A 13,082-nucleotide genomic window follows, 5' to 3' on the forward strand; every position below is an offset into this window, starting at 1 on the left:
ATGACTTCTTCTGCTATCCATTATCTCCTCTTCCTGTCTTTTTTGCCTTTTCTGCCCGTATTCGGTGCTTCCAACATAACTTTAGGCTCTTCACTTTCTGCCATTGGTGACAACTCTTCGTGGATTTCGCCTTCGGAGGAATTCGCTTTTGGATTCCGCCAACTTGACAACACAAACATCTTCTTGCTTGCAATATGGTATGCGAAGATACCTGACAAAACCATAATCTGGCATGCAAACACAATTAGTCCGGTGCAAACAGAGTCGAAGGTTGAACTCACAGCGAATGGCCTCACACTGAATAGTCCCAATGGCCAAGCAATATGGCAGGCACAACCCAACACCACCATTTCTTATGCCGCAATGCTTAACACTGGCAACTTTGTGCTTTCGAGTAGTACTAATAGCTCTGTCTATGTATGGGAGAGTTTCAGTTATCCCACAGACACAATCTTGCCAACCCAAGTGTTGTCACTGGGTGGCATGTTGTATTCTAGGCTGACTGAAACCAATTACTCAAATGGAAGGTTTGAGCTTCATTTCGTGAATGGAGCTCTTGAGCTCAGTGCTGTCGCCCGGCCTAGCCAATATCGGTATGATCCTTATTACAGTAGTGGAAGGGCTCACACCAACTCCTCTGAATCTGGGTTTCAATTGGTTTTCAATCGATCAGCGGATATTTATATAGTGAAAGGGAATGGATCTACTGTCGAACTTTCATGGCCCAAAATTGTTTTGAATTACGACAGTAACTATCTTCGTGCAACACTAGATTTTGATGGCGTTTTCAGGCAATATACTTACTCAAAGACTTCAGGCGGTAACCAGAGTTGGTCAATTGTTCGATACATCCCTGACAACATTTGTATGCATCTGACAAACGGAATTGGTAGTGGTGCCTGTGGGTTCAATAGCTATTGTGTTGAAAATAGTGGCATTCCTAGCTGCCAATGTCCTCCCGGGTTTTCATTTACTGATCCAAATAACAAATTTGGTGGCTGCCAACCAAATTTCCTTTTAGGATGTGGAGTAGATGATGGATCAAGAAACCCACGAGACTTGTATGATTTAGAGGTGATTTCAGGTGTGAATTGGCCATCTGGAAATTATGACAGATTGCAACCTTACAATCAAACGCAGTGCGAACAGTCTTGTTTGCACGATTGTTCTTGTGTGGTTTCCATATTTGATGGTAGAGGTACTTGTTGGAAGAAGAGACTGCCGTTGTCTGATGGGAGATTGGAGAGTGGAACAGTCATCATCAAAGTAAGGAAAGGTGTAGGTGTTCCTTCTCCGGGTAATTCTAATGATCCATTTTCCTACTCAAAGAAAGAGAATCATAGTCTCTTGTGGTCAATTCTTTTTGGCGGCTCTGGGTTCTTCAACATTCTTTTGCTAGTCATAGTTTCACTAGTGGTTTTCTCACAGCGTCACAAGAAATCGAAAAAGACTACATATGATTCTAATGTTCCTGAAACAAATTTGCGTATTTTCACTTTTGAAGAACTCAATGAAGCTACACAAGGGTTCAAGGAAGAACTGGGAATGGGATCTTTTGGCATTGTTTATAAAGGTGCACTGAAATTTGGTTCCAAGAATCAAGTTGCAGTTAAGAAGTTGGACAAGTTGTCAGAAAAAGGAGAGAGGGAATTTAAAACTGAAGTGAGTGCAGTTGGGAAAACCCATCACAGAAATCTAGTCCAATTGCTTGGATACTGCGATGAGGGGACTCAAAGAATTCTAGTATACGAGCTCATGACCAATGGAAGTCTAGCTAATTTCCTTTTTGGCCTTCCAAGACCCAGTTGGCATCAAAGGACTCAAGTAGCATTGGGTACTGCAAGAGGACTAGTGTACTTGCATGAAGAATGTGATGTCCCCATCATCCATTGTGACATAAAGCCTCAAAACATACTCATCGATGAATATTTCACAGCACGAATTTCAGACTTTGGATTGGCAAAATCATTGATGTTTAATCAGTCTCGGACTCGTACTGACATAAGAGGAACTCGAGGATATGTGGCTCCAGAATGGTTCAAGAATGTGCCTGTGACAGTTAAAGTGGATGTCTACAGTTTTGGTGTTGTGTTGTTAGAGATCATTTGTTGTAGAAAGCATGTGGCGGTGGAATATGGGGAAGAAGAAAGAGCAATACTGACAGATTGGGCTTATGACTGCTATATGAGAGGGGTGCTAGGTACTTTGGTAGATAATGATGAAGCAGCCATGAGTGATAACACGATGCTGTGCAGATGGGTCATGACAGCACTCTGTTGCATACAAGAGGACCCTTCAAAAAGGCCTACAATGAAGATGGTGATACAAATGCTAGAAGGATATGTTGAAGTTCCTATTCCCACTAGCACAAGTACCTCTTTTCCTAAGCTTCATGAGACATGATGACACAGGCTTGTTTGGGCAAGTCCTCTCTTCATTTTTTTTTTTTTTTTTTTTTTCCTGTCTTTGTTTTATTGTTGTTTTATGAGTTAATTTTATGGGGAAAAGCAGCTCCAATAAATAATTTTTAAGGGTAAACCTAGTGTGAGAACAAGCACATTAGGTTTTATCATCTTCTCTCAATGCATGTAAGTATTTCAAATGATCAGTTGGATGGGGAACAAAGTTGACCCTATCCTATTTATTATGAAGTTGGTCCTATTCAATATATTTTGTGCATTCTCTTTGATCACGAATGCCATATGCACATGAAACAGTGTTTTGGAACTAATGAATAATTTTAATAGATTGTTTTATGAAAATCACATTTGAAATAGGAATCGACATGTATCTAGTCAACCATGTGGACAAGACCGTGTTGTCCAGGCTCTAGAGGCTTATTATTGGGTTCACTTTAATGATTTGATCTATTCATTCTTTAGGTCACTAGGTGTAGATTATTTACGACAAAAACCAGATTGATCTGATAACCACATGATTTAATTATAATTGTCTTCAAAACAATAGACGCCAAGTATGATTTTAAAAGTAGACCGTTTATTTTTTAGAGATAAATATGATAAAATCAGACGACTAGATCAATTTAATTTTTTTGGTGAATGATCAACACTATACAACCTAAAAAATAAACGGATCAGAGCATCATACCCATGATGGGCCTCCTAGAAACCATGGCAAGAACATATCACAACTGATTGATGTATCTTATTATTCAGGAATGGAATAAGGCAAGCAAATAACCAATGGCAGATTTTCTCAATTAGCTACACAAGGTGACAGTTGAATTGTACAATCAAATTGCTTGTGTAATGTGATACGTGCAGCACTATTATATAGTTTGTTGTTAATAATACACTCACAGTAACGATGAAAATATTGCCAAGTCGGTGGACAAAACTTGAGCCTTTGCAGGTCAGATTTGGTTCTCTTTCAAATTCCATTTGGAATCCGATAAAGTTGGCCAACTGCCTTGCTAACATCAAGGATTGTGGTGTTTGACCGAGTAATGCTACTTTTCAGGTTTGGACGACCTCCTTGACATTCTTAAATCAATAATGCTAGGTATCATGAAAATAATGTCATGAAAAGTCTTCATGAAGATTCTCCACCATTGATTAGATTATAGTGTTTGTAGTGTTTTATTGTATGTTATGCATTCACCATTAGATTAGTTTCATGAAGTTTTTCATGATATTTACTTCATGATACGTAGCATCACTCTTTTTTCATGATGTTTAGGGTCCCTATTTTATGTTAAATACATGCCATTCGATTCAAAAAGAGTGTCAGCATTAATGCCAAATGATTCCTTCTTTTTTTTTTTTTTTGGTGAATAAGTCATAAAATAAAAACAGAAAAATTACAAGATTACAAGGGGTATGCCCTAGGCCCTGCAAAACTATACAAAACAAAAGACGAACAGTTAAAACCAAAATAAAAGGCTAAGACAAAAGGCTAGCAACTAGACACAAAGCAATCTAAAACTCTCTAACCCATACTTCTATTCAAAAACCATATCTAACATAAAATAGGGACCCTAAACAAAAAACAAGATACAGATGAAAAAGAGCATAGCTAGATAACACAACAACACAACAGAATGCAGCGTATCAGCACAACAGCAAACCAAACCAAAAGAGCACCCAGCAGCCCAAAACAAGACAGCACAGCAGCATGCAGCATAGCAACAGATCAGCAGAGCAGCAAGATATTGCATTGTAGCAGACAGATAGCAGACGCAAATCTGTACAAATTTAGTATAATAAAGACACCAACAATCCTATTGAGAACATCTAAAAGGGCTGGCGCATATTGGTAGCCTGGCCCTCTAGATGTCCTTCAAGCTCTCACCAAACAGAGCAACCTCCAACACACCTCCGCACTACCTGTGAACACCAATAAGGATAAACAGACCCTACAAGAAACTGCGCTCAAATCTGTAACAGGGCTCACTTTATGTAAGGGCATGGCTTCTGTCCAGTTCTTAATCAAACTGGACCGTGCTGTTGGGCCCGTGGGGGCCCACCACGGGTCCCGTTTTTATAATCTGAATCGTTCAATGTGTAGAACTCGTCGAGCACTATATGCTTGTAAAAAATCACATTAATCGGATATCGATAGCTATGTGATCAAATCAGTTTTGTATAAAAAAAATGAACGGTGAATAAATTAACAATTGACAAAAATCTGTTTTGATCACATAGCTATCGATATCCGATCAACGTGATTTTTTACAGGTATATAGTACTTGACAAGTTCTACACATTGAACGGTTCAGATTTTCAAAATGAGACCCGTGGTGGGCCTCCACGGGTCCAACAGCACGGTCCAGTCCGATTAAGGACTGGACAGAAGCCATTCCCTTATGTAACCTCACAATCTCAACCTACATATAGGCACTCAAGCTCAACAAAGATTAGCTGAGCACAAAGGATAAGAAGAAAAATAAAGAAAAAAGCTCTCCAAGAATGTAGATCTCTCTTCACTCAACACTCAACAAATAACTTCCTCACACAATCTACCAGCTTAGTCACCTGCAGGCACAACAGTTAGAAACAGATTATAACTGGTACTCACATCACTCAACCCTCAAGCTCATAAATCCTCCACTGCCTAATGTGGATCTCACAAATGATTCATTTTAATTCCTCTTTCCCCAAAAAATTTCAGGAAATGGCTTCAATTTTCGGGCTTCAATTTTTGGGTTCAACAATAATCACCACAAGAGCAAACCCCAACCTCAAAATGATGAAACCTTATAGTGTCTCTCACAATAATTTCCCTCATTTCTATTGTTGATATGCACTTGGTGGCGCGATGGCAATCACCGCATACTCTCAAGTTTTTAAAAACTCAAATTGGAGTTCCTATCAACATTCTAATCAACCCATAAGCTATTGCAAGTTTCTCACTGTGTCATACGAGTAGCTTCTCCTTCTGTTCTTCCCCAAACATCATGCAACGAAAAGTCAAGATCCGACACATATCCTTCCAATTTCATTTTCTTCTTTAACTCTTTCAGTTTTTCATGTGTCAATTTCAATTCTGGGCTATGAAGCACGGGTGCAGGTACGGATATTGGTACGGGTATAATACCGGTGCACTAATACAGAGGGACCTAAAAAAAAAAGATATAGGCACAGCTGGTGTATTGTAGACTGCCCAGAACTCCGCTCCGCGCGCGAGGGCGTGAATCGTGGTTCTTAGCTACTACAGTTCGGACTCGTGTCACAGTTCTGAAACTAATCTCACAAAGTGCAATGTAAGACTGATAAATCACCAGAGAGTCTAAATCCGGCAAATCGTTTTGGAAAATCGATTTTAATCAAAAAGCGCCAAACATTGACTGCTTTGCCAGATTTCAGAGTCGCCACCTAAATATTTTGTTTTTAGAAAATTTAGGAAACCCTGACTCATGCCTAAGGCCACGTGTCCGTCATCACCAAAGTTGCCTCGGCTTGGGAACTTGGGTACGAGAGGGGAAGGTCCTGAAATGAGCACCCCCGCTCGCACGATCAAAGATCGGCCTCTACTAATATGATATGTGGTTTTGAAAACGCATGTGTTCTTATTCCGATTATTAATCTAGAATTACTATGTGATGCGCACAGCATACAAGTATACACTAAATCACTCAAATTAGAACAAAACATCTCATGTTTGTTTGTGAAAATGGTTTGAAGATGCTACTCGCAAGTAGGCTAAGACGTGGATTTGCCACTCTCAAGTGGGCTTAGAAAACATGGTTTTGACACTCCACAAAGTGGGCTTAAAACTTACATTTTGATGAATTGTTCCAATTCAAGCAATAGAACCTTCACTCACAAGCATTCATGCAGTTATATCAGTTAAGCGAATAGCCTCATGGCAAGCATGCTAACATGGAAACATACACATCTCATGTAGTATGTTAAAACGTAAACACTCATAGTGTACTCCGAGCCAAAACAGAAGCTAGTTAGTAATCATGCATGATCCTAGCTATGTTAAGATGCCTAATGCAACACATGCAAAATGCAACTAAGATAGGCTCGGCTATTCTAAGATGTCATGTGAAATGCAACAATTGATACATGTATTCAAATTGGAATTAAAATACAATGCAGTTTGTATGATGCGCCGAGCCCGGTGCATGCAAAACAGATGAATGGATGCACGCATGCAAAACATAAGGATGCTAATTGAAATATGCCTTAAAACTAACCATCGAAAGCAGTTAAGTAAAAAGGAGAAAGACGTGGGATTGGAAGACATTCACACACACACGCACACTTATTTACAACATCGCCCTCTCGACGGAGGGTCTGAATAATAGGCTAACTAGCTAATCTAAGCTAATTAAACTAATTATTACAAAATGAAGCCAATTAACTAAAAAGTTAACTAATTATTACAAAATAAATTGATTAGCTAAACACATCAACTAATTAAGTACAAAACCAAAGCATTAGCTAGCTAAGCAAAGCAGCAAAGTAAAGTAGTAAAAAGAGGTCCTCGGGGCAAGGGGTGTATGCATGCTTGGTCGGCTTCGCTCGAAAATCTACTACCGTGCCTCTAATGCCTCTATTTGTACACTTTTGTACTTCTAAAAATTGTGCCAACTTCCAAGATGCTTCTGATCCACCTTATGAACATTCTGAGGGGTGGTCGGCCAAGAGGAAAGGCCATCGGCTACGGTTAATGGTCATCGGCCAAGGTTAATGGTCATCGGCCAGAGTTTATGGCTATCGGCCAATTTTGATATCCGGTCGGCAGACTTTGATAGCCGGTCGGCCACTGCTTCCTGCAAATTCGCCTTTGCTGCAACTGAGCTGTCACAACCCAAACCCGCTCCTATAGGATTAGCATCGTAACCGGCCAGTAATCTGTGGATTACCAAAGGCCTCTTAACATATGAGCATATAATAAGGACCTGTGGAAGCAGATGTACCAAACATAAATAGTCCAATGAGCTGTATCGATAAACATGGGACAGAATATTCAAAACTTGTATATACATAAGCGTGTCGGTCTAAGGATATCATAATTACAAAACATTTACAAGAGTGTAATATCTAAGACCCGACTGTACAAAACAGACAGTGATTAACATAAGTAAAAAAACAACCATATAAGTAGACTTCAATCGGAACCTCCTCGGGAGGCACAACATTTGGCTAACAAAAACAGAAATGAAGGTCATCAACTCTGGCCCTGATCACGCGTCGGCTCACCTACATACATAATATAAACTATGAGCGAAAGCTCAGTGAACAATAACAGAGTAAAGGGGTTTCAATGAATGAGTCCGTACAGATTCAGAATTCACAATTTAGTTTTGTATCAAATTCATACTTTGTCCATATCATATACAGAAATCATAAGTCATGCGTAAGTATACGTGATACATCCATAAGCACTAACAGAGCAGATACATAACAGATGCAGCCACGTGAGGGTTACGAATAACCAGTTCCATAAAGGAACCTCCGGATCTGGGTAACAGAGAATAAACACGCTGAGCCCCATGATGGAGCCTCCGGTACGGGTAACAGAGTGCAGACAGATTAAGTTCCATGATGGAACCTTCGATACCGGGTAACAACCAACACATATCACATGATACTAAGGATGTCACGAACACATATCAGAAATTGGACAATCATTCATTGTACAGAACATAACATTTCAGGAAACAATTCTTATTTCATCATATAGAAATAAATAAAGTTGAACATAGCTTTACTATGTTATTACTCACAATTGGCCTTGAGACAGACAGATGGAGCAGATTGGTCAAACGGTACGCGGCACGTGACCTACATGACACATAACAGATACACACTTGAAACACACGTTCGAATTGTACATAACTTATGTCGTTTGCTCTTAGTGTGTTTCTAACCTTTAATCTCCATTATGGAGTCTTAAACATGGCCTAGGAATGCCTAGGATGGAATGAGGGTGCAAGAATGCATTGGAAAACATTTCTTAAAACTTGCTGAAAATAAGGTCCACGCTCGAGCGTGGCTTTCCTCGCTTGAGCGGACGTGCAGACAATGAAGCTCCGCTCGAGCGTGACTTTCCCCGCTCGAGCGGACTGTAAACTCTTGAAAAAGTACTGGTTGCATGTTTTTCACGCTCGACGGACACTAGACCTACGCTCGAGCGTGAGACTCAGACCTTCGCTCGAGCATAGATTCCCTCGCTCAAGCGGACCGCAAAACACAAGAACTTCTAGGTATATGCATTTCACGCTTGAGCGTAACCATCGTCGCTCGAGCAGAAGTGCATGTATCAGAGTGCACGCTCGAGCGTGAAGTTCCCCGCTCGAGCATGGATCAAATTTCTGGAAATTCCAGATTCGATCACCAAGCTCAAACTCAACTTCAAATGCATCAAACTCAATTTTCTGGGTCCAAAACTTTGGAAAACACTTAGAAACCCATAAAACAACATGTTTAAAGGATTATAACAAGAAATCATAGCCCAAAAGCATGCCAATTGTGCAAAACCCAACTTTAAACTCAAGATTAATTCATGAACATAACATGCATGCACATCTTTGAACTAAAGTTCTCCAAAACATGATCAATTGCTACTAAATAACATGAAACTCATTGTTTTTTCAAAATTAAAGTGAACTCAACACATGCATGAGGAAATTCTTTGAAACCATGCTCAAATTGTGAAGAAATGCACATGCATGCATGGATTGATCTACCTCTCCACTCCTTAAGCTTGATTCTCACATCATATAACTCAATTTACTTGAACTCATGCATGAATCAATACAACTTCAAGGCTAAAGGCTTGGTTCCATACCTTAGATGATCTATTGGGCTTTAGGTGCTAGAATCTTGAACTAGATGAACAAAGCTTCCAATTTTCTTCTTTTCTCCTAGCAATTCTCTCTATGTGTTCAATTCTTGAACTAGGACCCAAATCCCTCAACTCTCTCTCTCTCTCTCTCTCTCTCTCTCTCTCTCTCTCTCTCTCTCTCTCTCATGTTTTGCATCAAGTTGAGGAAGAGTGAATAAAGAAAACATAAGCTAGTGGAGTCAAAATGGCCTAATAAGTAGTAATTTAACAAAACTAATCAAATGACATTATTTTAATCAAATTTAATCACTCCGAACCGAACTTTAATTAAACCTACCATAAAATTCTATAAATCCTAATTAGCACCTGAATCAAGTCAATTTCTGATTTAGACGGCGATAAGGCTTTTAATTCGCAAATCGAAACTAAAACATGAACAGATCTTTCTACTTTAAACAAATACAAACACAAAACGATGCAATGCACATATAATCGACACAGAATTTCCTCTTAATTTTTGTCAGGCATAATCATTCACGGATTAATGTTAATCATGGATCGGGGTTGTTATAAGAGCACTAACAGAGGCATGGCAGTGTATTTGCAAGAAAATGTGTGTGCAACCACACTCTTTATCATGTCTAAAGCTCAAAGGAGTGTAGTGCTCGGCTCTCAAGCCACCAATCACGCATCTCAATGCATGATGGCCAAAGAGTCAAGCTTGCACCAATTCAATTAATGCAATGCAAACAAGACAAGCAAAACACTAAGACCATGGCCTTATCATGAGTGATCAAAGGCAATGGAGACAAAGGGGATTGGCCCATTTTCATCACTTCAAGTATGAAATGGACCAATTCACTTTGTGTTCAACATAACGTCCGGTTGAACACGATGCAATGCAAACATGCAACATGCTTATCTTGGCACATTTTACTTGATTGAGTTTGTTTACACATTTTACATTACCAATCCATTCATTAGTCGGTTTGTCCAATGTGAGAGTCCCCTAATGAGAGAGAGGTCTATCAAAGAGAATGGTTTAAGGCATAGGAGAGACTATTGCCTTTGACTAGGAGGAACCCTCAAAAGAGGGTTAAAACCATTTAAGCATAGGCCTTAATCCCAAGCATTAAACATAACCTCTAGACTAACCAATCCCCAAAACAAATCAAAAGTGAAGAAATGAAGGAGATGGCAGATCTTTCAGTGCTAAAGTGGCAGGAAAAATAAGACCCTATCATGCAAACACTTCATGTACAATATGCTAGAAGGCTTAAACATTGAAACTAGTGAAGGACACAATACTAAAACCATGCAACACAATGCTCAATGGACTAAACCAGCCCTAAACAAACCTCATGTATGCCAAAACAATGGCAAAAATGGACTGAAATGATAGCATGATAAGCAAGAAAAAGCATTCTCAAATGATGGCTCGCAAGCAAGAGACAAAGCTCAACTGTCAAACACAAAGAAAGAGTGAAATATGTGCGAGTGTAACGATGTAATAAGCTCTGAAATTACATGCTAAATGATGCCAAGGCATGAAAACATCACAAATATTGCATGCAGTGGTCTCAAAACTCAAGACTAGTCAAGGCATTTGCACTATAGCTATGCAAAACATGAGTCATATGACCACGGCAGCCCAAAACAGTCCTAAAACAGCCCAAAATATGAATAAAATTATGCTGGAGTATAGCTAAAATGAGCTAGAATAATAGGCTAAAGAGACAAGCATGCAAGGCTAGCTAGCAAGGATTACACTACAAGTGTATAAAGCATGCAAGAGGTGAGTCCCCCAATCAAAATCAGAGTTATGACATGCCAAAATAACACCAAAAACATATTTAAACTAAGCTAATTCAAACCACAAGAGCATGCTTCTTTGTAAGGCTAACAAGGCTAACAAAGAGGATTTACACTACAAGTACATGAAACATGCAACCAATGATCAAACAAGCCAAAAACAGAGTTATGGCAGGTCTAAGAAGTCACAAAAATGAGCCTAAACAAAGCCATAAAGAAGTAAAAACACATGCTCATTTGGTTGGCCATCAACACTAGCAAGCAAGACAAGAGGAGAGGGGACCACCCTTTCCTATTTGGGCCCTCAAAACAGGGTTTTTACCACTGAAAATTCTCTGGATTTCAGTGGTAAAAAGGCCACGAAAAGTTGTTTTGAAAGGCCTTGGAAGATGGCTCAAAAACTATATAAGCTAAGGAACAAAAGGGAGCGACAACCCCCCAACACAAAATAGGCCTAAACCATCATTTTTAGGACTAAAAAACAGAGTTTTCTTTAGTTCAAAACCAAGCCAAAAACAGTTTGCAAATGTGGTAAAACAAGCATGCAAAACAAAGCTTTAGAGGGACATGTGCTTACCCTTAAAGCCAAACAGCAAAACAGCAAGATTTCTGAGTTAAAACCAAGCTTTAGCAGCCCAAAACAAGTTCCACGGGACCTCAGTTCAATGGTGATCAAGTCTTCTTAAGGGTTGATAGGTTGAAGATGGATGTATGCAAGCTTTCAAGCACAAAATCCTTAGAGAGAGTGAAATCTAGAGAGAGTTTCTAGAGAGAGAGGCTCCCAAATCTTTTTCCAAAATTGTTCTAATATATTCTCTAATGTTCTAACCCCTTGAATATGAGATATAAGGCTCTCATATATAGCAAAATATCAAGTCTGGTCAAAATATCTGATTTGGGACAGGTGGCACAAGCTGGAAACAGCTGGAAGAGAAATATCTGCCAATTTTGGGCTTTCTGGACATTTTTGGCCAACCGACCAACCAACCAACATTTGTGGCCGATAAGGTTCACTTTTGGCCGACCTATGGCCAATGAGCTCCAATTGTGGCCGATGCACTCCCATAGAGGCCGATGGAAAAAATCAATCCTGGTTTCTAACTTGAAGCAAGCCTAACTCCTTCATCTGGACTCATTTTCAGGTCATTCTTGAGCCTAAACTGTAGCCTGAAAGTCTTCTTTCTAATTATGGAAGCCTCACATTAAAATTCCATGTGTGCTAAGAGATATTCCTCTTTTAGTGAAGGTTGCTCAGTTTCAGTCCAACCGGAATGATGCCCAACTTCAACCAATCATATCTCCCCTATCTAGACTCGGCTTTAGGAGATTCTTAAGTGAAAAATGAAGCCTCAGTAAGCTTTCCAACGATGGTGGCCTCATAGCTGAAATCCAAGTATACAAGTGGATAGGCCCGATTTAGCGAGGACTGCTCGTCTCTCTCTTAACAATTCATGCCCGACTTTTCCCCCAACTTGGTTTCTTCCCTCTTCTCCTCTTTTTTTCAACTCCAAACCCCTAAACAAGGTGTTTTGAAAGATTTTTCAAAGATTTCATCTCTTTTTCATTCATTTCCACTTTGTCCTTGCTCGATTTACCGAAAAGCGCAACATTTGACAAAATACGAGTCGGAACATCGCATAAACCTTTTTCAAAATATTTTGAAAGAGAGGGTTTTAAGATCTAAAATCTTTTTAGTCCAAAAAAGGAGTGTGAGGTTTGGATTTGACTCTACTCTTGCTGAAGAAATCGACCCTTTGCATAGCATAGCCTGCATCACTAAGTAAGCAATCAGTAGTGCTCAAGTCTTAAGGGCAGTCAAAAATGGAGTGTCTACAGGTACGTCAATAAATTTTTTGTTTTTTGTAATTTATAGTTTGAAATTCAATCTACAAATCAAAGTTTAATACCAAAACTAAAAAAAGAAATTACAAAACTAAAAGAGAAATCATAGTTCAATAATATCAATATCAAAGCAAAGTTTATAAGCTATTTTAATGGTATTAAATAGG

At 39.3% G+C, this 13,082-nt stretch overlaps 1 protein-coding gene across 1 annotated transcript; it reads left to right on the top strand.

The window, feature by feature from the left end:
• Positions 1-2,644, top strand: LOC114284827 (G-type lectin S-receptor-like serine/threonine-protein kinase LECRK3). Its single transcript, XM_028227764.2, has one exon. The coding sequence runs from the start codon at positions 1-3 to the stop codon at positions 2,401-2,403; it is 2,403 nt and encodes an 800-aa protein (XP_028083565.2). The 3' UTR covers positions 2,404-2,644.
• The last annotated feature ends 10,438 nt before the right edge of the window (positions 2,645-13,082 follow it).

This window comes from Camellia sinensis, chromosome 13 (genome assembly GCF_055761805.1).
Source record: "Camellia sinensis isolate YWXY chromosome 13, ASM5576180v1, whole genome shotgun sequence".
Lineage (NCBI taxonomy): Eukaryota > Viridiplantae > Streptophyta > Magnoliopsida > Ericales > Theaceae > Camellia > Camellia sinensis.

Bases quoted from the DNA above. Each gene is read 5' to 3' on its own strand.
- LOC114284827 (XM_028227764.2), top strand. From the start codon at position 1: ATGACTTCTTCTGCTATCCATTATCTCCTCTTCCTGTCTTTTTTGCCT.